Here is a 24,446-nt window from a genome sequence, read left to right as displayed (position 1 = left end):
TTCCAGTGTAATGGAGAACAAAAGGGAAGAGAACCACCAAGACCTGCTGGTGGTTATATGACCTGCCCGGAATACTCTTCTGCCACCTGCTAATGCGGGATGGGGGGGGAGGGGTTGGAATGAGAGTTTCTCATTTGCATACATATATACAAATATTAATAGTCACCCGTTGCCTAGCTCAGATTATTTAAAATAAGCAAGAAGCAAAGAAAACCTGTTCGGAGTAGGAACCCCAGTGTATTGTGAGTACTACTGCCACCTATTGGAGGGGTGGGGAAAATGAAGATACTGATGCACAGGGAAATTGCCCGCCCTCCCCATGTTGAAATCCGCTTGATGTTTCAGGAACCCCAGTCCGAGAAGGCAAGTGATCAGAATCTCGTTTTATTCTCCATTTCCCCCCTGCCCCAAGTGTCCATTCGCAGGTCGATTCCTTGGAGTTCATCCTTAAAGGAAGCAGCAGAAATGCAAAGCAGGGGAACGCAGGGACTTAAAGTGCTAACAGAATTGAGAAGTGCAGCCCTTGGAACATACAAGTGGATGACCCAGCAAGTGCCGTTACCACTATTCTCCAAGCTGCGTAGTTTGACAGTCCTCATTTCAGACTTCTATGAAGTCAGCCGTAATTTCTTTCCCCCTCAGTGTGGAGAGAAAGTGTTGCTATGCTCGCTACTGTCAGAGCTTTTGGTCTACAAGAGAGTTAAAGTGTCAGTGCCTAAAGGATCAGGCCCCCTGGGCCCAAAAAGCCAAGCAGTGGAGGACGCCGATCGGACAAGGCTGGGCCTGTAGATAGTTCTAGAAAAGCCTGTGGAGTCATGCTTCTGACTGACCGACAATCTGGGTAACCCAGAATATCTATTGGAATACAGTGGTTCATTGGAGTAGGATCGCCAGAAGAATTTTGAAAAATAGATTTATTTATTTAAAGATTTCTACCCCACCTTTCCTCATGGTTCAAGATGGCTTACAATAAAAATAGTTTTGTCTGACACTTGAGTAATCTAGAGCATCTGCCATTACCTGCTATTTTTTAGAGAAGGCCATCCCACCGACCAATCAAGAAAGGGAATTGTGTGCATTTCACTTATGCCACACTCACGCAGCCAACTGATGCCAACCCTTAAGTCACAGTAATTTGCGTTACCACTAACCTACCACCTGGGTACAGATCAATGCACATCTTTCAAACCAGCATATCCCACCAAGCCCAGAGCAATACTCCCTCTAAGCTATGGAGCCTTATGAGCAAAAATTCTACTTCATGAGCTACTGGCATTAAAGTTGTGAGCTCCTGCATAAATTGGTTTCCTCTGGGCCACGTTTCCTGAGCTAAGACAAAAATGTGTGAGTCAGAGACTAAAAAACTGTGAGCTAGCTCACACTAACTCAGCTTAGAGAGAACATTGGCCCAGGATCGGCTTCTTACTGAATACAATGCCCTGAACAGGGGTCCCTCCCCAACCTTTTTGAGATGATGGGCAACTTTGAATTTCTGACAGTGGGCAGAGCCACAGAAATGGCTGCCACAGACTGGCTGCTGCAGGAAGTGGGGCCAGCTGTACACCAGCTCAGCAGCTTCACTTCAGTAATGCAGCGTGGATCTTGGTGCTGGGGTGGCAGCTGCTGCCAAAGCAATGTTTTGAAAAATCTGCACAGCCAAGCCAATCTCCAATGGCCAATCAGAAGACTTGTTGGGCAAAAGTCCACCTGGCCCCACCTCCTTTCTAAAAACACTTGTTGAGTACCAGAAAAGGGGCTGGCAGCCATCTTGGGGACACCTGCTTTAACCATTGTCAGCCTCACAGATGGAGAAATGGTATCGGTGCTCTTATGATTGAACTAGAGGAAGAATACAAAGTCTTTTGGCCTACAATTAAACTGATGAGCCACTAATAGGCACTAGAGCCCTTTCTGCCCCAGACATGTCTTGTTGGCAGCTGTTCGGCCTTCTCCTTCATTTGTGACTGGCATTGTCTATTTCCCTCCACCTCCTTTCCTTTTCCAGCCATCTCAGGAGCTCCCCATCATCTCCAGCCCCTTCAGCTTTTTCGGAAGAGTGAGAAGAAGCTGGTGCCGTTGGGAAAGCTGGTGCCACGTCGAAAGAAAGGAGTGTTTTTGCCTTGTGCTGGACTCTTAGGTGATGGAGGGATGGTGCAAGTCCGTTCCTGCTGCTTCTGGAGCAGTTGCTGATGGATGATGTATTGAATATCGTCCTGGGTACCAGAAAGAAAAGAAAATGTGAGCACGGATAGGCAGTGGAATACAGGGATTCTAGGAAACTCCCCCATTTTCTCCCTCATATACTTCCTTTTCACAGAAAGGGAAGTATATGAAAGTATACTTTCCTTTTCACAGAAAGGGAAGTCGTCTTCCTTCCTTTGCTTTATCTTTTCTCTCTTGCCCTCTGGCACCATTTCTCCCCTTGTTTTCTTTTACCACACTCAATCCCAGCACACTCCCTCTACAGCAATTTACCTGACTGCTCCTTTGTTTTCTTTTAAAATCTTTTTTATAATTTCATTATATACAGCTTTTAACAACTTGGAACAACCAAATAAGTTGGTATGAAAAACTTGTGTGACCATAAATAACAAACCAGTAAATAATATACCAACATATATATACACATACATACACACACAAAAAAATCATTGAATCAAAGAGCCAGTTTGGTGTAGTGGCTAAGTGTGTGGACTCTTATCTGGGAGAATTGGGTTTGATTTCCCACATGCAGCTGCTGGAATGGCCTTGGGTCAGTCATAGCTCTCACAAGACTTGTCCTTGAAAGGGCAGCTTCTGTGAGAGCCCTCTCAGCACTACCCACCTCACAGGGTGTCTGTTGCGGGGAAAGAAGATAAAACCGCTCTGAGACTCTGATTCAGAGAGAAGGGTGGGGTATAAATCTGCAGTCGTCTTCTTTAAAAATTTCAATAAAGAAAAAACTTATTGATAATGACAGGAATCTCATCATGAGAGATTAGGTATTCTAATATCAGATACCATACCAGTTCAAAGGTTGTTTCTTGTGATTGGTTTGACAAGGATTTTATATTTGCAGTCATTTGGCTCATAATATATAAACTCCGAAGCTTTTTTATGCCTTAGAGTTATAGTTGGTTTACGTTCACTTTCCCAAAGAAAAGCAACTGTCATTTTGCAGCATATAATAACACTGTTATGATTTTATGTGTGATGTGCTGCTCTTTTGTTTTCAACCACCCTTTGGGGAACATGCAAATACTCCTTCAAGACTCCATTTTAGCAAACTCTTGTTTTTGTTTTTTGCCACCCTTCCTCTCCTGCTTTTCTTATCCCTCCACAGCTTCCTTCCCCCTTTAGGGCTCTCCTTCAGAACTGGAATGAATCCACAGAGTGAACTTGGAACAAATTGTGAATGCAGGGAAAGGACCAGAAATTCTCATGCTCGTTTCAGTCGTGTCGCCGTGGAAATCTGGAATGTATTAAACATTGCACTGGAGCCAAAACTGTTTTAATGGTAATTTGGGATTTTGACATTTGGCGTTGATTACTGTGCAGTGTCTCCTGGGGTATCCCGTTCCCACCATACAAGCTGAAAGAGGCACTTCAAGGTATGGGGCTAAACCTCAGGAAATCGTGTCTGCTCCTCACCTGCCAAGCTTCCAGTTCCTGAGAAAGAGCCATCTTCTGCCGGATGACGCGCAATAGTTGCTGGCTCATGGAATCCCGTTCCAGCGAGACTTTTGCCAGCTCCAGTTCCATCTCGCCTTTCCTAATGTGTCAGAGGAGAGCGGAAGGTAAGAAAAAAAATATTACAAGCATGGGGAGGGGGTGACACAGTTCCTATCCTGTCCTGTAGGTGTCACCCTGCTATGGCATAAAAACATTGGAGGTGCCTCAGAAGTTTCTTATTAATGGCCGCCACCAGTTGTGCTGTAGTCTTGAAGGTGCCACTGGACTGTTGTTTTATTTCCCTACTACCAATGAACACAGCTGCCTCTCTGCAATTTTCCTGAATGCTTGCCTGTAATTAACTCCTCTCCAAATGTGCAGCTGCAAAGGTGTATTCTAGGAAAAGCATCATCTGGAGCTGTGAGTTGGCCCAAAACCCTGGCCCATACCCGACAGGAAATTAGTCCGTGTCCCAGAACGCTTCCCAGATTCTCTGTGCTGCTCATGCAGCAGCTTCTCCGCAGGCGACTCCCTCTTGAAAGGGTTCCCTGGAGCCAGAAAGCTTGGAAGGCCCTGCTTCAAAGGAACACGGAAGAGAAACGCCTAACAGCTTGCAACTGATTAAGATCATTTGAGCTAATTCCCTTCCTTTTAAGTTACTCATTAACATGTGGAAGTAAACAGGCAACGGGGATTTAATTGAGATAGCTTCAGGTTCTTTTCTTTGGACTGAGTGATGCTGACAAGGGGACGGGGAAAGCTGCCATGGAGAAGGAGGTGTACAGTAAGGAAACATGGCGGCTGAGACTGTGTTGTGTCTTGAACAATAAGCTATTATACCGCATGGCGATCGCTACAGAGGCGACCCATGGGTCCCCGGATGTAGCTCGCCAGACGCCCCGCCCATCAAGATCTGTGGCGGGAAGTTTGACTGACCAGGATTGGACTGGTCAGACGAGGGGGCAGTTCCGGGTAATGTATATAAGCGGGACCCGGCCCGCATTCTTGCTCTCTCTTGTGATGTGCTACTGAATAAACCGTCTCGGTTCTCAGTACATTACAGATTGGCTCTGGCAGCCCCCTGATTCACCAGAGGGAAGCAAGGAGTGGAGGTAAAGGGGAGAAGCAGAGGTTCTGGGGTAAATTTTTCAACTGGGGAGCCACATCTGGGTCTCTGCTCACTTTTCAGGGCTCCAAGTTTGAAAGCTTGGAAACAGGAAGGATCGGAATCTAATAGGGAGCCCTCAAAAGAGAGTGCCCTTCCCGCCCCCCCGTGCCCTCTCTTCCCCACAGTGCCCCCAAATTGCACACAGCCCTCATATTGGGTTGCTAACCTCCAGGGGGTGGCTGGGGATCTCCTAGGATTACAACCGGGGCTTTTTCTGTAGCAGGAACTCCTTTGCGTATTAGGCCACACAGCCCTGATGTAGCCAATCCTCCTGGAGCTTAAAGTAGGCCCTGTACTAAGAACCCTGTTAGCTCTTGGAGGATTGGCTGCATCAGGAGTGTGTGGCCTAATATGCAAAGGAATTCCTACTACAAAAAAAGCACTGAAACTGATTTCCAGGCAATACAGATCATATGGAGAAAATGGCGACTTTGGAAGGTGGACTCTATGGCATCAGAACCTGTTGAAGTTCTCCCTTCCTAAACCCAGCCTTCCTCAGGCTCCACCCCCTAATATCTAGATTCTTCCTGGCCCAGAGCTGGCAGATCTAGCCCTGGAGCTGCTTAAAAGTTGTTCAGGAGCTTCCATCCAGCTGCACAGTGTTCCTTATGCACTGTGAAGCAACTTCAGGGTCGCGGGAAAAGCTCCCATGGACCAGATGTGAGCCCTATACCCATAATTTGCCCACTCCAATTCTACAGGAATGCTGGTGAATAAATCTCTCCACTAAGAAAGCACTCACGGCAATGGGCCAAACAATATGCAGAAAAAGAGTGCAAGACATTTAAAAGGGAGAGTGTGTGCTTCGTAGATCTGCACATCATTTTTTTTTCACAGGACCCCTGAGCATTCCTCTGTCTCATTCCCTTTCTCCTTGGATGATCTGCACTGATTGTCTATTGATACTTGATTTTGGGAACAGTGCCATAAAATTGTTTCATGTAAATAATAAAATGGACAAAAATGCAAAAAGGCAGGCGCTGATCCCAAAGCAGACTGATTACAGGGGTGCACAAAGCTGGATCAGAGATCCCAACACGCACCTTGTTAAGATTACTGGGATCATGTTATTGTTTTGCATGCAAAACATGTAAGAAGTATAATGCTAATGGCACTAGCTTCAATGGCCTTAGAAAGATGTAATTCTGTTGTGCTGTGTCTGGATGTTGCATGTTTTTATTAAATTGTATAAACGTTTTACATGCTGTTTTGATATTTTAAATGTTTTAATGTTTGGGTGTTTGCTAACCTCTTGGAGACTCTATTTGGGTGGAAATGTTTTAAATAAAGAAAATAAACAATTCTGCTTAGGACTGCACTGTAAATATTGCAAGAAAATGGACTTCAGGTGAAGTACCTGCAATTCACCATATAAAGCAACAAGCCTGAGATTCAGAAAAGGGCTTGGGAGCACCAGATGATGTAAAATGACTGAAGCTAAGCAAGGGGCTGATCAATCTGGATGGGAGACTGCTGAAAGCCTTACATAAAGCAGGCTTGCATAAAAGATACAAAAATACGTGAACGGATTAACAATGATGGAAAAAACAACAGGTGACTGGATGTGTAAATGACAGGCAACTGAATCAGCTAGAGCCTGGATCTCTCCCATCGTGGTTCTGGCTCTGTGGAATGGGCTCTGGGGGGTGGGAGCTTCCCTAGAGATCTTCAGGAGGCGCTGCAAAGCCTGCCTGTCTGCCAGAGCTTTTGGGGGCTTTGAATGGCAGGCATCTTTTATGCGGGGGAGGGGGGGCAGGGGGCAAGAGAGGGTCATAGGCTAGCCAGGATTTCGAAGTTAGTGGGGCACATAACCAGGATGTTTTGTTGGGGGGGGGGAGGGTGCTCCTGGTTTAGTGGCCCCAGCCGGACTCTCGGCACTGGAAGGCAGGGAGGGACCCTGCGCACCCCAACACACGTTTTCTCCAGTGTTGGAAATCTACTGGTTTCAGGGGCCTTTCCTGATTGGGAGTGAGGTTGGATTTGACCCATTCCGGGGGAAGTTGGGGGTGGTAACGGGTGGGGCCAGGACGCTGACCTCTGTGCTTAAGTGGTGGGCCTCACTGTAGCTATGGGCCTGGGCAGGAGAGATTTTGGGCTTGTTATCTGATCTTCCATTTTAACTGGAGATGTTTTAACTATTATTGTAAGACTCCTTGAAACAAGAGGAAAAGCAGAATATACATGTTTAAACAAACAAATAAATAAAGGTTTTTCAAGAGTGTAGGTTGTATATGGGGGTCTGGATGGCTTATGATAGAGATATGGTTTGCCTTATCTGTTAGAACATAAGAATGTAAGAGAAGCCATGTTGGATCAGGCCAGTGGCCCATCCAGTCCAGCACTCGTGTCTCACAGTGGCCAAGAAAACAGGCTCCATCAGGAGGTCCACCAGTGAGTCCAGGACACTAGAAGCCCTCCCACTGTTGCTCCCCCAAGCACCCAGAATACAGAGCATTACTTGCCCCAGACAGAGTTCCATCTGTACCTTGTAGCTAATAGCCACTGATGGACCTCTGCTCCATACATCTATCCAATCCCCTCTTGAAGCTATTAATGGAGATTATTATTTGTAATGGAGAGGTTACAAATAAACAAACAGGGTCTGTGGGGATGGCTTACTTAATTATTGCCTCATCCCGATCGGATATGGCTAACTTCAAGGCCTCATCCCGATTGCTCTCTTGATACAGACGCCTCTGGTTCTCTATCTCTGACTTTAAACCGCAAAGTTCCACATACTGCAAAGTGACCTAAGAATAAAAACAGGACATAAGAAAACCCCTGCAGACAATCCCACAACACATTGCCCTACAATTATTTATTTATTACATTAGATTTATATCCAACCCATTCTACAAAGACTCAAGGTGGCTAACAACACAAGATAGACAATGTTAAAACAGTAAAACAATCAGATAAAATCACAATGGTGCTACTTCATCTATTCAGGCAGAATCATATAGTATTTTCTTTCACTAAAGCGGTCAGATCCTAGGCAGGTGGTACTAATGTGAGATAGATCCAGGTGATAGATCCCTCTCCCATTTAAATGTCATATGCCATCCAAAACAATTCAGTCTTGCAGGCCCTGCAGAACTGCGATAAGTCCTGCAGGGCCCTGATGGCTTCTGGGAAGGAGTTCCAGATTATTGGGGCTGCCACCGAGAAGGCTCTTGCGCTGGTGGAATTTACCCTAGCCTGGGGAGGCACAGTGTCTCATACCTGATCCTGGAGTTTCATGATCTCCATTTCCTTCTGTTTCAGTATATCTTGTTCCTGGTGACTCAGAGCTAACACTCTTTTGGCATATTCAGCCTCCTCCTCCTCCAATCTCCGGGAGAGATTCTTTGTAGCCACGGCAGCAGGGCTGGTCTTAGCCACGCCACTGACCATCAGCTAAGTTAGAGAAAACAAATGTGCAAACTGGTGAGAGATCTGTGGCACTGACTCTGGAGTGGAATCTCTGTTGTGGTGCCAAGCCACAACTGCCTCTGAGCACAGACTTCCACAGGAATCCTGCGACAGTGTCATCTGGTATACATTTAAGCATTTTTTAGTCTTACAGGAATCATCGAAGTCTGCTTAACAGCAGCTCTGAATTGCAGTCAAAGGGAAAGTCTGCACAGATCCAGAAAACTTACAGAAATCCAACACTTAAATAGTTTATCAATTCAAAAAAGCTCTTATCAGTCTAGCAACATGTAGGACTAGAAATGCTGGAAGATAAAAATCAGCATAGGATGGCGTAATTTCTGCTTCAGTTTGAGGACACCCCCTCCCCATTCTCTTCACCTTCATGCTAGATTGCAGCACAACAATTCTCCCAATGAAAGAAGGTGGTACATATCTGATGTAGCAAACAGATTGGTTTTTTAATCTGTGCAAAACCAGATCTGCTGATGCTGTTGAATCAAAGAACTTATCAGCAGAGCGGTGAAACCAAACCACCCACTGACAAGACAGGGGTTCCTTCCTGCATGCTCTGGGCTCCCCAGACATAAAGGGAACTTCGAAACTAGAAAATAAAAGAAGAGCCTGTGAAGAACATGCTATAAGAGCCGAAGCGATACCAAGGGCAGCTGACAGTTTTTAAAAGGAAGATGAAAAGGGGGTTAGTAAACTGATCGGATTAACAGCTACAACCTCTGAGAGGGAGGCTTTGGACAGAGAGAAGTTTCCCAATCAGCCTCTTCCCTGCCCACAATTCTTTCCAGGCCCCCAGTAATACTGAAATTCAGGCTGTGGGTCTAACAGGAAGATGGCACTGAACTGCTGCTACCTGAAGGGACGGCTGGGGTTTCTGAAGACCTGGGGACAGTTTCAGGTGGGTGGCTGTGTGGGTCTGCAGCCAAAGATCAAGAGTCAAGTCCAGTGGCACCTTTAAAAAAAGACCAACAAGACTTCCACGGTATAAGCTTTCAAGAGTCAAAGCTCGCTTTGTCAAATACCTGAAGACTTGGGGATATCTCTAAGTATGCACATACTATTCATTTGCAATTTAAAAAAACAGAACATTCCATCCCTCCACCTTTGGCCTGATGAGCCCTGAACTTTCTCATTGATCTCAGAATGTTTAGGGTTAAATATCGGGGCGGGGAGGACTACAGGGGGGGATTTAGCCTGCTTGTGCCCCTGAAAGATAGAGTACTGTGAAGGGGCTAGGGTTGCCACCAGGCCTGAAGAAACTATCTTGTTCAGTAGAGGTTTAAGGAGTGGGAATGAGCAACGAAAGCTTTTCAAGGCATAAAGGTAAGTCACATCACCTAATAAATATCATCCAATGAAGCCTCTATTAAAAAAAGACTTTTTTCCTGAAAGCAGCTGGTAGTCCAATGGAGAAGGTGTGTTGGGGGGATTTCTAAATCATTTATTTCTCTCCTCCCCATAATTCCTTAAGGGCTCTCAGGGCGGACGTAGTACTCTACATTACTCATTTTGGCAGAAAGATTCCAGGGCTTTGGGGGTTTTTAATGAACATTTAACACACAGTATAGACAGATAAACCATAAGCCCCCTCCTGCTCTGTCCTGTACCTTGGGGGTCTGCCCAGGCGCTCCCGGAGCATCCTCTAAGCTGTTTTCAATTTCTGACTGGATGGAAGTGATGGAAGTATCTGAGTCATGCAGCCGGATCTCTTCCTTCATCTCCTTGACCTGATGCTGAAGATGGCGGTTGGAAGCTCGCAACTCTTCTGCTTCCGTTTCAAGCAGCTTCATCTGGTGATGAGGAGGAACAGAAAGAAAGGGCAAAAAGTGAAAATCAATTGTGGAGGGTGGGGAAAGTTCCTCCATGAGGTAAAGCAGCCTTATCAAAGCCCTCTTCTTCCCCATTCTTGGCAAACAAGCCTCTGCACGAGTCTGCACGTCGCTATCTTTACTGTCGTTGTTATATCTGTTTTCCTTCCAATCCCAAATTAACTCCTGAGCCCTTTAGGACATTCTCTCTATCCTGACAGAAGTAACGTACACTCAGGGCTTTTTTTGTAGCAGGAACTCCTTTGCATATTAGGCCGCACACCCCTGATGTAGCCAATCCTGGAGGTTACAGTAGGCCCTGAACTAAGAGCCCTGCAAGAAGAAGATGACTGCAGATTTATACCCCGCCCTTCTCTCTGAATCAGAGACTCAGAATGGCTTACAATCTCCTATACCTTCCTCCCCCACAACAGACACCCTGTGAAGTAGGTGGGGCTGAGAGGGCTCTCACAGCAGCTGCCCTTTCAAGGACAACTCTTGCGAAAGCCATGGCTGACCCCAGGCCATTCCAGCAGCTGCAAGTGGAAGAGTGGAGAATCAATCCCGATTCTCCCAGATAAGAGTCCACACACTTAACCACTGCACCAAACTGGCTCTCTAAGAGGATTGGCTACATCAGGGGTGTGCGGCCTAATATGCAAAGGATTTCCTGCTACAAAAAAGCCCTGCAAACACCTATTGTGGTGCCGCATTTAGGGTCTGTTGTTAGATTTACCTGCAGTTCCTTCTTGTGACTCTCTCTGCGCAACAGAAGGAGGTTGTCGTGTAAGGTGTCCATCACGGCCTGGATGGATTCGTTCTCCCCCCGAAGCTGACGGGCCTGCTTCTCCAGATCTTGCTTCCACTCCTGTAGCAGAAGGTTCTGGGGAAGGGATGAGGGGTGGGGATAATAAAGCAGAATGGGTCACTGCTTCTTCGAGCCAGAGTTAGGTCCCATCTCTCTACTAAAAAGGCAGTCCCCTGTGAAAGCACTGAGTCATTACCAACCCACAGGGTGATGACACATAATGATGTTTTCTTGGCAGACTTTTTATGGGGTCATTGTTGCAGATTTCCGGGCTTTTTATGGGGTGGTTTGCCATTGCCTTCCTCAGTCATCTACACTTTCCCCCCAGCAATCTGGGCACTCATTTTACTGACCTCAGAAGGATGGAAGGCTGAGTCAACCTGGACCGGCTACCTGAACCCAGCTTCCACCAGGATTGAACTCAGGTCGGGAGCAGAGCTTGGATTGCAGTACTGCAGCTTACCACTCTGCACCATGGGGCTCTCCCACCTCACCACTACCTAGTCACAATTAAGAACGAACGCCTCTTAGAGGGTCTGCATCTTGAGGCGGTGGCAGCATGGAGCTTGTTTTGCTGCCGGAGGAAAAAAACCTCCAAATGACACCCTTTTTCTCCATGCCCTGTAAAACTAAAACTATAAATTAAATAGCGGGCCATTTGGCACCCTGAACAGCCTAACAGCTGGCTGGCCTAGAGGGAGGGGATACTGATGCAGGATATAACTGCGGAGCGGTTCAGAATGGATTCAGGAACAGACAGGCTGATATGGGCTACGACCTTTCCCCCGTCCCTTCCATACGCTGGGCTTGAACACACAACAAGTGTAACAACAGGAAGCCATTAGAATGGGCCCTTCCTGTGGTAGTTTTCTCTCTCTTTCACACACATCCATGCCTGTGTCTTCCGTGATGTCTGGAAACAGAACCAGCCTCAGCCGCAGAAGATAAGAAATTCTTCCGCTCTGACAGCTCTAATCTGTTTGGGAGTTTAGGCGGCTGGCGAGGATTGTGCAGTCAGATAAGATTTTTGGTGGAGGCTTCTTAAGTTTAGGAACATTAAGCAACAAAGTGGGAAGGACTGATGAAGGGTGTTTCTGGGCACATACAGACTTTCCTTCCCGCTCCTGGGAGTAACCACTGCTAAGCCCTAATAGGGTTGCCAGGTCTGTGTGGGAAAATACCTGGAGACTTTGGGGGTGGATCCGGGAGAGAGTGGGGTTTGGGGATGGGAGGGGCCTCAGCATGGCACAATGCCACAGAGTCCACCCTTCAAAGCAACCATTTTCTCAAGGGGAGCTGAGCTGTCAGCTGGAGATCAGTTGTAAAAGCAGGAGATCCCAGGCTGGACTTGGAGGCTGGCAACCCTACCATGAGAGAGGGCAGGCTGGAAGGACAAAAGCCACATTATATAGAGTAAGCTCCCATACCTCTTTTCTTCAATAGCACTAGAATTTAGAGAACTGCTGCCTTATTACATGACAAACTGGAGAGACAGTGCCCTCTAGGGGGCAGAAGAGGAACATGCCATGGCCTAGTCCTTATGCCCCCCTCAGCATCTTCTGTTGAGAGCCATCTCCTTTCTCACCTCAGCTTGCAGGCTTTGTATTCGGGCAGTGTGTTCAGCACTGCTCAGGGCCAGGGTCCGGTGCTCCCCTCTCAGTAGGCTCAGTTCTTCCCGCAGCTGATGCTCCACTTGGGAGACCTTGAGGGCAATGAACAGTTGTTAGACGTCAGCATTCGCCTAACCTGTCAACTTCTTCTGAATTCGAGTCCTGGAATCTCTGACAAAGAGAGCACCCCTGAGCATGCACAGAGCATTTTGGCTTTGCCACTGAGACAGAAAAAACAACAACAGCATGCTGGAGGGGAGGGACTATGAAATGACAATAACAAAGAGAAGAGCACGCACAGAGTGCTTCTCCTTCGCAGGGCTGCTGTTCAGAACTGGAAGAACTTGATGGTATACATGCTACCGTAAGCTGAAGAAAGTGTTTCCAGGTTAAGGAACTTTCCTTCAACATAAAGCGCCTTTTCTGTTGGTGGAAGAGCCACTTACGTTTGGAGGAAGGCTTCCAGATTTGCACAGCGGAGTGACGGGATACCGGCCAATGTGTGTACGAAGCTGCTGGGACACTGAAAAAGCTATGTAAGTGTTGTGCATGCGGGCCAAAGTGAAGACTATTATGGGTGTTCCTGCCTGGCTCATTGGAGCCATAAGGACTGAGCTTGGGGACTAAGGAACAATAGGCAGCAGGGTCCAAATACCTGTTGCCCTGCTCTTATCACGGGCCCCTTGCTGGTTTGAATGATCCAATGGCGTGCTAGCGCGGGAACCTTGAACTGTATGCCCCCTTGGCCCAGTGGTCAGCCTTTTAGTGCAGCCCTATACTATGCTGTACCTAATAAAGAGCTATGATCACTACCACCTCGCTTCTTCCCCGTGTTGAACCCACTGTATTATAGCGAGCATCAATATTATGAACAGCTCATTCATCTTTGACCTGTGTGTCGCATCCTGACCTCTCCTTGAGAATTAGAAACTTGAGCTTTAAAAGTAAAGAGATTCAAAAGGTTTTACAAGAACTACCAGATCAGCGGTACGATGCTGGCTGGGTGCCATTCCAGTTCCTCGAACAGCCTAATAATTGGTTTCATACAGAGGGGAATCTCTCTCATCCTATTAAAACTGGTTCCAGGAAACAAGGGCACTAATGTAGACGCTCCCGGATCAGAAAAGACCCCTCGGAGGCATCACCATGGTGAAGGGCGGAATTGTTATTTATTGCTTTTCAACAAGCAGAGAGCCCTGGAAGGCTCCTCTTGTTTATCTGACCTTGTTATCAGCTCCTTCTTGCCGTTCATTTCCCACATTCTTGGAAACCAGCCAGGCCGGGGCTGTAACAACAAAACTGTGTGACCTCACCAGGCGTCTCATTTGCCTCCAATGGGTCCCTTGTTCTTCCACAGAAACCTTTCACGGGGCACGCCTCGGCTCCTCCCGCTTTTGTGGTTCAATAGAGGCGAACGGAGAACTCTGAGTGGCAGGCTGCGCACGCAGACTGTGTTCCCAAAATACAGGAGGCACCTAAAGCACATCTGCATTTCTCTGCTTACTTGGTCCGGTTTCTTCTGCAAGTTCTAAGCAGATCTACTACACCCTTCTATGTCACAGGGCTTAAAAGGGTGTAGCTGTCCTTAGGGCGGCCCTATAAAGGATTTAGAGTGTTTTGGGAGGGGGGGGTGTGAGGAAGAAGGAAATGGAGTGAAAAGGAAGAAGTAAATCTCTGGTGGAAAGTACTGTCAAGTCACAGCTGATTAAGGGACACATCCCCCCTATCGGATTTTCAAGGCAAGAGGCGAACAGAGGTGGTTTGTCATTGACTGCTTCCAGAGGTTTTTTTGCAGAAAAAGCCCAGCAAGAATTCATTTGCCTATTAGACCACACCCCCTGACACCACCAGTTTCCAGTAGGAACTCATTTGCATATCAGGCCACACACCCCGATGCCAAGCCAGCCGGAACTGCATTCCTGTGTGTTCCTGCTCACAAAAAGCCCTGACTGCTTCTTGGTAGCCATCCTCTACTTCCTGGGTGATCTCCTAGTACTAATCAGGGCCCATCCTGCTGAACTTCTGAGATCTGATGAGGTCAGGTCACCTTGGGCAGCCAGGTCAGGGCCCTGAATCTCTGCCCCCTCCAAACACTGTGGAGACAAATGGAGTGGATGTTTTCAAGCAAATTCTCCCTATAGTATTTGTGGCCTCGATATTCCAAGCTATGGATGCTCTTAAGACACAGTGTTTTTAGAAATTATAACTTCAAGCGTAGCAATTTTCTCTTTGACAATCTGAGAGAGTGACATTATTATGATTTACCAGTTTTAAGATTTGTAAAAAAAAGTATCCTTCAAGTCAAATTGTAAGAGCAACATTTCAAAATGTTTGCGATCTAGTTGCAAAGTAATCTCCCCACGCTTAGAAAACTAGCACATCATGGAGAAGGCTAGGCTAAATCACTTTGGACAAGATTGCTTGCTGTAGGAAGGGATTTTTTTTACTGTGAGTGAGCAGCTAATCATGTGATTCCCCCACAGCAAGCTGAAGTCATGTAGCCCCAAATAAAGATAAAGGTAGTCCCCTGTGCAAGCCCTGTCCGACTCTGGGGTGATGTTGCATCACAATGTTTTCACAGAAGACTTTTTATGGGGTGATTTGCTATTGCCTTCCCCAGTCATCTACACTTTACCCCCAGCAAGCTGGGTGCTCATTTTACTGACCATGGAAGGATGGAAGGCTGAGTCAACCTGGAGCCGACTAACTGAACCCAGTTTCTGCCAGGATCGAACTCAGGTTGTGGGCAGAGCTTAGACTGCAGTACTGCAGCTTTACCACTTTGCGCCACGGGGCTCCTGTAGTCCCAAATAGGGCTGTACAATTTTTAAAAATTCTGTACTTGTGTTTGTATGTATGAGTGTGCACATGTGTGCGTGCGTGCCAGGAAGTCATAATTGGCTCCTGGCGACCCCTGTTGAAGCCTGGATGTTCAGAGAGGTGGCTCTATTGCCTGCCTCTGTATCCTGGCCAGGTATTCCATGGTGGTCTCCCATGCAGACACTTGCCAGGGTGGCTGTACAGTTTTTTCCTGAACACATACTTGTGCAGAGTGCCATCCAGTCACAGCCAATTTATGGAAACCCAGTAGGGTTTTCAAGTCAAGAGACATTTGGAGGTGGTTTGCCATGGCCTCCTTCTGTATGGTAACCCTCCCTAAAGCACCCCTATCTTTGACACAGAGCTTTCACAGGACTGAAATACAGACCATGAGTACCTTGTGCTAAAATATATGCTGGGGCCTCACATCCTGATGATGTGTTTGCAGCAAGCTCTCACCAGCTGCAGCCACAAATTTATCTCCCACCTTGTTATCTGGAAAGGATCCTTAACTCTTTATCAGCTGTGTGACAGGTGGGAAGTCAGCAGGTGAAGCATTTCCTAGCCCAAGATGGCATTTGTAAGTAAAGCTTCACCTGTTGAATGTCTGCTCACTGTGTCTCTGTTAAAAGGCAGTTATGAGGCTTCCTGACAAACCTCCTGGCCCTCTCACTTCTCTTGACCAACCAACCAAATCTCACCTGGCTGAGCTGCTCCACCAGGCGCTGGTTCTGTTCCGACATGTCCAGGACAGCCTGTGAGCTCTCGCGGCTGGTGTCTTGCTGCTCCAAACGCTGCTGTCCCAGCTGGGCTCGGGCTGCTGCCAGGTCAGTCTCCAGTTCTGTCACGCGAGTCTCAAACTCGGCCTGGCCTGATTCAAGACGCCGGCGGAGTTCGTGTTTCTCTTGTTCAAGGCGCTGGGAGGGCCAAAGAAAGAAAATGGGGAGGGCAAGATAAGGAGAAGCTGACATCATATCATTATTAAAAGAACAGATTGTGAGCCAGAAAGTCCCTGGTTCAAATCCTGCCTCATTTGTTAGGTGACCTAAGAGGAACTTACTGTTTCTGAGCCTCAAGCCCTGCCTCATGTCTGTTTCACTAGATGCGATCAAAAATCTTGTGTATGCCATCCTGACTTTTCCTTTGTCTGATGTGAGCACAAACTTCAGGGTTTGCTCAGATGGTATGTGTGTTTGTGATGTGTGCTTAAAAACCATGTAATACCTTGGTTGGTCACAATAAAAGATTAAGGAAGACAGAGTGCAAACTTTCTCTGTAACTCTTTATCAGGCTAGATGTTAAAAAATTTTGTATGTTAAAAATTCTTCCTCAAGAGGTTGAGGAAAAGATGGTTTCAGCCCTGATTTAAGGTATCTTGTGAGTCTCCTGTGTAGAACGCTGGGTAGATTTGAATAGATGGTAGTGCTGCGTGTTCTGAGAAGAAGGGACATGGATTGGGGGATAACAGCAGCCTCCAATTGCAAATATTTGGCCTGAATTTAGCCAATAGAAAGAATGTTTCAAGTGGAAGAAGGGGAGCAGGAAAAATGGGGTTTCTTCCCATTGCCAGTAATATGACCCATTTTGGCTTCCACCGACTCTTCCCTAGGACATCATATAAAATCAGGGGTCATTTTGCAGAAGGTGCCAGAGCTCATTAGCATGACTCATTTGCATATGCCACACACCCCTGGAAGGTATACTAAATTATATTAGCTCAGCATCTACCTTAAAATGCTTCTTGAGTTATTATTGCCATAATAAAACCTTACTCCCATCATGCTTTTAAAATTACTTTCTCCTGAGTGGCCACAGTGGCATTTTGAAGATTTCCACCTGTCTGCTTTATTTGTTTTTGTTGTTTTCCCTTTTTTTGTAGGGGGAAATATGCAACTACTTAGTTCAGGATTTCTGTTTAAAGATGAACTGTTGTCTCTGTGTGTTTTAGTTGCTCCCTCTTCTATGCCCAAGCTTAAACATGCAACCTAACCACTGAGGAAGGGCTAGAAACCCTGGGGAGGACAAGGGAGCAAACAAGCGCTCTTAAACTGAGAGAGGGAGAATCCAAGGGGCTTTTCTTCCTTAAGGTCTGGTCACTTGGGTCTCAGCCTGTACGGTGCTGTCCTCACATGCAGGACCAAGTGTATGGATCTCCCATTCTGTGAAATCTGGTGATACTGCTGGTGGGATACAAATAATTATGCACTTAAACTGAAAGGGGGGGATTCTCTCATGCCATAAGCACTTAAGTTTTGTTTCCAATGTTATTTTCAGGTCAACTGAAGCAAAGCTACAGTATGACAATGTGATTATTGAATAAAACCAAATCAATGGAGTATTGTCAACAGAAGAAGCTCAGGGGTGAGAATTTAAGCATGGAGGAACTGGAAGAATTTTCCATGTCTGCCACACCAACAGCCAAACAGAACGGGAGGATGCTAAGGCTGAAAGAGATTCAACTCAGGTGTTTGGAAAACTCCAAGGAGGCAAGGATAACCCAGAAAAAGGGGAGGAAGGTGGCAGTCCGGCAGAGGAGAAATCTGAGTCACAGCAAGGAAAGGATACCTGAAGGACAGCTCGCGGCATAAGCTGCGCTACAGAGACGCAAGCAAAAATCACCCCTAAGGACGTTGCTATTTTTCCCCCAGAGGAAAACCCTGCAATTTCTCTTTTCTGCTTCTAGACAGCAGCACAGTAGTGGGAATTGCCAGTGGATTAGAAACATCAGCCCGGTTTAATCGTTAGGGAGACAGCAGATATGCGGTGGGTGGGTGTGACTTATCTGGCTTTTAAGGAAGCTGCAAACAAAGAGTTCAGTCTTGCAGGCCTAGAGTTGAAAGCCCCTTGAATTTCAACCCAGATTCAATGTTAACAAAGTGCAGAAGACTTAGGGCTGCTGGCTCTGGGTTGGGAAACACCTGGCAATTTGAGGCATGACGTCTGGAGAGATCAGGGTTTGGGGACGGGATGGACCTCAGCATGCCACAGAGTCCACCCTCCAAAGCAGCCATTTTCTCTAGAGGAACAGATCTCTGTAGCCTGGAGATCAGCTGTAAAAGCAGAAGCTCTCCAGGCGTCACCCGGAGGTTATTAGGGATGCCAGTTTCCAAGTGGGGCCTGGGGATCCCCTGGAATTACAGCTGATGTCCAGACTACAGAGATCAGTTCCCTTGAAGAAAACGGATGCCTTGGAGGGGTGGGCTGTATGGCCTTGTACCCCACTGAGGTCCCTGCCCTTCCCAGGCTCCACCTCCAAATCTCCAGGAGTTTCCCAACCTGGATCTGGCAATCCTGCCCTTCCATCCCCTGCTAGTGGCCAGAAAAGACCAGGCAACCCTTGGAGGAGGGGGTGGGAAAGAGAGACAAATGAGGCTAGTGGAATATTTTGGCCCTGTGGAGAACACAGGCCCCAGTAATCATATGCAGTTTGCATCTTTTAGAGGGAAGGAGAGAGGGAGGGAGCCCCTCACAAATCCATACCTCCTTCATTCCAGAAAATCTGTTTGTTTACAAGACTTATAGTCTGCCTGTCTCGCTGGAACTCAAAGCACATTACAAAACTGAGGGGGGGGGGATGATGGAATAAAGAGAACAGTGTAAGACATGTTGTAGACAAAGCAGCACTGGATAACAAAAAATTAAAACTACAAACTGGGTGGGATAATGCATACAACACGCAGTGCAATAAACTACAGCCCTGTCTTTGTATGAAAACGTTCTCCTGCCTAGTTCCATTCACAACCTTCTTTCCCTGAACCTTGAAGAAGCCAAATTTGTCCTGGAGACAATGGGCACTGGATCTTCTGTATCCCTTGCCCACCCTGAGCTTCTCACCCTCTGACAGTGCCATTGGTGAGGCTCTCATATGTAAGAAGGGTGCCATTCCTGTGTCCCACTTACTGGCAGAATGGAGGGAGTCCAGGTTTTAGGGAAATGGGAGTGATGAACTGTGTCTTTACTGATCAGAAGAAACACAGTGGGGTCAAATAAACCAGGAGTCTTGCGGCACATTCAAGATTAGCAACATCTTGTTCCAGTATCAGCTTTAACGGATTCGGAAGTTGTAGTCCACAAAAGATTCTGCATGGATAAATTTTTGTCAGCCAGGACCGCATGACACCTGTTTGTTTCTGATTCAGCAAACCAGAACAGCTACTTCTCTGGAATTATTGTGTAGGCCAAGACCTGAGTCATGGTCAAAACCAGAGGGCTGAGGCAGAGAGAGGCTCCAAAGGCAGGAAAGGCCTGAAGCAGATGGAACCTAAACCCAGACCTCCGAGGCTCACAACCAGCTAAGGCGGAGGCTGGGGAAAGAGTTGTCCTTCGAGACCAAAAGACGCAGCCTGGGAATTAAACTATTTTTGATCCTCCAGTAAGGGAGAAAGCATGCTTTCTCTCAATACTGAGGCAGGGTTGCCAGACTCCAGGTGGCACCTGGAGATCTCCTGCTTATTACAAGTTGATCAATATCAGTTCTCCTGGAGAAAACGGCTGCTTTGAAGGGTGGATTGAATGTCAATATACACTGCTGAGGGCCCTCTCTTCTTCAAATTTGGCCTCCCCCTGGCTCCACCCTCAACATTTCCAGGTATTTCCCATCCCAGTGTTGGCAATCCGAGATTGCGGGGATGCCTCCAGTTAATGCTGGATTCGACCCTACTTTTCCTGCAACAGAATCCTATGGATCATTCTGTGAATGAAGGGCTGGGGAAAGGAACTATAAATGTCAAGGCTTGCTGTCAGTAAGATCTCTTGATTCCAATGGCAAAGATTTACCACAGGCAGATTTTCTCCTCTGTTTGCTTCTCCTCACCCGCACCCCTGGCTAATCTCTGATCTCTTGAACTTTATTTACCTGGTGATCCATCCTTTCAAATGGCCACACAGAAATCTTATATCCCCTGACCCTGGACCCTAACCCAGATGCAAACCACCAGGTACAGAGGTAGTGTATCTTTAAATAGCAGACGCTGGAGATAAACAAGGGGAGGGTCTCATGTTCCTGGTCTACCTGTGAGATCCCAGAAACCGCTGTTTGTCTAGACTAGATGTCTGCAAAGAATGGCTCCAGAGCTAAATGTGGCTCAGTATAGATTCAGGTAGAAGAACGAGAAAGGTAAATTGGAGGGGTAGTTGGGAGGCTAGATTAACTGTATGTGGATGGCCCAAGTTAGTCCAGTCTCATCAGATCTCAGAAGCTAAGCAGGATCAGCCCTGGTTAGCATTTGGATAGGAGACCGCTAAGGAAGTCCAGGGTTGTTATGCAGAGGCAGGCAATGGCAAACCACTTCCTCTTGTCTCTTCCCTTGAAAACCTTATATGGTTGCCATAAACCACTTGACTCGATGGCACTCAAAGTCTGCATGCACACAAAAGCTTACATTCTGAATAAAACTTTGCTGGTCTTAAAAGGTGCTACTGGACTCCAACTTTGTTCTATTGCTTCAGACCAACACGGCTGCCCACCTGGATCTACCAAAGGAATAAGGTTTTTATAGAACCTTAAAGATGCTTTACAGGAAAGGAACTGACAGAGGAGACCAGCTGCCAGTAATCCAAGCGTGAACTATGTGCATATCTATACCAACACTCTAAAACAACTGCACAGAGTGCTCCTGCATAGATGTATCGTGAGACCTCACATCTGCCACTTCTTAATAAATTACTCTCAACAGCCAGTGCTTGGACTGTAGAAGCTTTATGGATTACTATTCAAGATGTCAATTATTTATTTTAATTTTATTTATATCCCGCCCCTCCTGTCGAAGCAGGCTCAGGGAGGCTCACAATTTAAAATCACAACAAACGATTAAAATCGATACATATTATAAAATTACACATTCTGTAGTTAAAACAGTCAAAAATTAATTTGGTGCTAATCTCTTTGATATTATATGTCTTCAGTGGCGATGGTATTTCTTCCGTTCCCTACGATATAGGCTCCACGTCAATCGAAAGCCAACCGGAAGGGAGCGGTCTTGCAGGCCTTGCGGAAATGGACAAGGTCGAAGTACCCTCTGGGGAACATGTGAGGAGAGATGGTCCCTAAGGTAGGCAGGTCCTAGGCCATATAGGGCTTTAAAGGTAACCAGCACCTTGTAACGAATCCAGTATACTATTGGCAGCCAGTGCAGTTCCCGCAGTCCCAGCTGAATGTACTCCCACCTGGGAAGCCGCAGTAGCAGACCGGGTAACGTAATGATGCATATTTCCAATTATGCAAACAGACTTGCGTACACTGGCTCTTTGTTGATCTCCTGCTTTGAATTTTGATGTACATTTTCTCTTTTAACTACAAAAGGTTGCATTCCCCATCCCACCTAGACAGCTCTCATCCTGATCCATCCAGCAAAGCAAAGTAAGACGATTACTACAAGGCAGGGCTTTTTTTGAGCAGGAACGCAGTTCTGGCTGGCTCGGTATCAGGGGGTGTGGCCTAATATGCAAATAAATTCCTGTTGAGCTGTTTCTGCAAAAAGCCCCATGTGTAACAATGGTGATGTCAGAGGGTGTGGCCTAATATGCAAATGAGTTCCTGCTGGGCTTTTTTTGGTAGCAGAAACTCCTTTGTGTATTAGGCCACACACCCTTTATGTAGCCAATCTTCCAAGGGCTACAGGGCTCTTAGTACAGGGCCTACATGGAGGACTGGCTACATCAGGGGTGTGTGGCCTAATATGCAAAGAATTTCCTGCTACAAAAAAAGCCCCAATTACTACATTCTTGTACAGCAAATCGGCTCCGATTAAGCCCTGCACACACCCCTTGGCCAAAACAAGTCCGTCTTGCTCAAGAACTCTGCAGTGAAGGTGCTGCGCAGCTTCCCCAACACTGTGCCCCTGGCTATAGTGAAACCAAGACACCCAAGAGAGGGAAAGTCTCTAGATTCCATTCCTCTTGGACACACCCTGGATGGGGCAGCTGGTCCAAAGACAGGGACGAATTAAGAACCACAGAGAAATGGGGCTGGCAGGCAACCATTTTAGCGTCACTCTGGAGCGATGCCATAACTTTCTGATTTTCTCGGTCCGCTGCCCGCTCTAATCCATTCACCAGCCACACCTCCCCACCCCCAGCAAGCAGCAGCCTCTGGCACCAAGCCTAGTATCTGTAAGCAAGAGAAATATTTGGGCCTTGTAAGGGAACAGCAGGTGGATGAGGTTCACTGGGGGTGACTCAGCCTGGGCCCTTTTTCTGTTCCATTTTGTCATTCTCTATTCCTCCTTCCCCCTCTGTAATTATACCCACTCTGTGGCAGTGCCACCACACCTCAGCGGTGATCTCCTCTATGCCAGACTCGTCCAACCAGTTGCCACACAAGTATCACATCCACAGGTTGTCCTTGACAACTGCACTTTGGGTCAGGGCCTTTGGGGGTTATTTGAGAGGGGAGTTTGTTACATCAAAGTCAGGGCTGGGGAAGAAGGTTTCTCATAAGGTAGGGGAGGAATGAGAACAGAAGGATGGAAACCAAGACTCCTCAGAGAAAAGGCTTTGGCAGGTTCAAGCAAAGGAGATCAAGTTGCTTCACACATTAACACATTTTCTAAACCGCTTTGGCCTACGAGATGGCATGCGGTCCCAGGATCTTTCAGCGATTCTACATGTGAGGGATACTCACCCGTCACAGTCCACAGGGGATGTGACAGGTTCCTATATGGAAGCATTTTATGTGGAGGAAACACATCAACACCTGACGCAATATAAGTCTGGATCTCTTGGATTCCGGGGGGAGGTTTAGTAGGTTAGATCTTGGGGTGAGGAGGGGGTGGGACTAGAATTGCCAGGTCCAATTCAAGAAATATCTGGGGGCTTTGGGGGGTGAATCCAGGAGACTTTGGGGATGGAGCAAGGTTGTGACAAGCACGTTTGGACTCCAAAGGGAGTTCTGGCCATCACATTCAAAGGGATCACCCACCTTTTAAATGCCTTCCCTCCATTTGGAAATAATGGAAGATAGGGACACCTTCTTTTGGGGCTCACAGAACTGGACCCCCGGTCTAATCTTTTTGAAACCTGGGAGGCGTTTTGAGGAGAGGCACTGAATGCTATGCAGAAAATTTGGGACCTTTATATCAAAACACAACCCCCAGAGCCCCAGATGGCCATGGATTGATTCTCCATTATACCCTGTGGAAGTCGCTCTCTATAGGGAATAATGGAGTGCTAGGCAGACATTTCCCTCCCTCCCCCCCCCCCGTTACTGATAAACTTGAAGCGGGGGGAGGACCTCCATACCAGGGGATCCCCTGCCCCCAACTGGGGATTGGCAACCCTAGGTGGAACTGTCTTTCAGGATTTCTTTGTAAAGAGGGTGGGCCTCAGCCAGATTACCACAGATACTGTTTCAACAGATGCCGTGAGCCAGCTCTCCTTGACCCATTTGTGCCCCACCTTCCTTCCAAGAAATGCCAAGTGGCATAGGCAGAAGTTTCATCCTCACAGTCACCCTGTGAGATAGGCTAAGCTAAGAGAGACAGGCCTTCACGGTGAGCAGAGGCTTGAACCCAGAGGTCCTCTTGGACTGACACTCCCTGTACCCTGAGCTCCCCCCTATGTCTCTTACCTCCATGGCCTCTGTGTGCTCCTGGACCAACTCCTCGTAGCGCCGACTCAGTTCCTCATTTCGTTCCAGTAGCATCTTCCCCAATTCAGCAGCCAGCAGGAGATCCTGCTCCTTCCTCTGAAGCAAAACCTTCAAATCCCCATCTTCGGGATTGGCGTCCCCAGCAACCACATCGCCCACAAAAGACTGCCGGCGTTCACCCCCAAAGGGGTAGAAGTCATCCCCGAGAACAGGTGGGGTCAGAGGGAAAGGAGTCCGACGAGCTTCCTCCTCAGGGTACATAGAGGAAGCTGCGGTGGTTGTCATGGAATTGCTGGGGGGGGGGGGAACGGAAGGCTAGGGAGGCCCCAACTAGGGGGACAGAGAGGGGTCTGACAGGTTAGACTTGAGATAAGCTGGAAGCTAGGGTGTTCAGATTCACAGGGCAGTGGTGCCTAGAGGGTTAAAGAGGGGGGAGCTGGTACCCAGGACAGCTGAGATCTACTTCCCTGTGGGCCGATATCTTCCAAAAAGGGACACGCTCTCCAGTACCGTCCAGGTGGGATACAACCTCGACACTTGAAATCCAGGAAAAGCTATGTTGTCTAGG

At 47.3% G+C, this 24,446-nt stretch overlaps 1 protein-coding gene across 1 annotated transcript; it reads right to left on the bottom strand.

Moving 5' to 3' along the window:
- Positions 1-1,795: 1,795 nt before the first annotated feature.
- Positions 1,796-24,210, bottom strand: BICDL2 (BICD family like cargo adaptor 2). Its single transcript, XM_060255716.1, has 9 exons — positions 23,858-24,210; positions 15,993-16,208; positions 12,447-12,563; positions 10,790-10,936; positions 9,853-10,035; positions 8,042-8,215; positions 7,439-7,569; positions 3,631-3,751; positions 1,796-2,213 (listed from the first exon to the last, which is right to left on the bottom strand). The coding sequence occupies exons 1-9, from the start codon at positions 24,161-24,163 to the stop codon at positions 2,040-2,042; spliced, it is 1,569 nt and encodes a 522-aa protein (XP_060111699.1). The 5' UTR covers positions 24,164-24,210; the 3' UTR covers positions 1,796-2,039.
- Between the last annotated feature and the right edge of the window lie 236 nt (positions 24,211-24,446).

Source organism: Heteronotia binoei, chromosome 15 (genome assembly GCF_032191835.1).
Source record: "Heteronotia binoei isolate CCM8104 ecotype False Entrance Well chromosome 15, APGP_CSIRO_Hbin_v1, whole genome shotgun sequence".
NCBI lineage: Eukaryota > Metazoa > Chordata > Lepidosauria > Squamata > Gekkonidae > Heteronotia > Heteronotia binoei.
The sequence above is the reverse complement of the archived record's forward strand: the minus strand, read 5'-3'. Positions and strand labels throughout refer to the sequence as shown.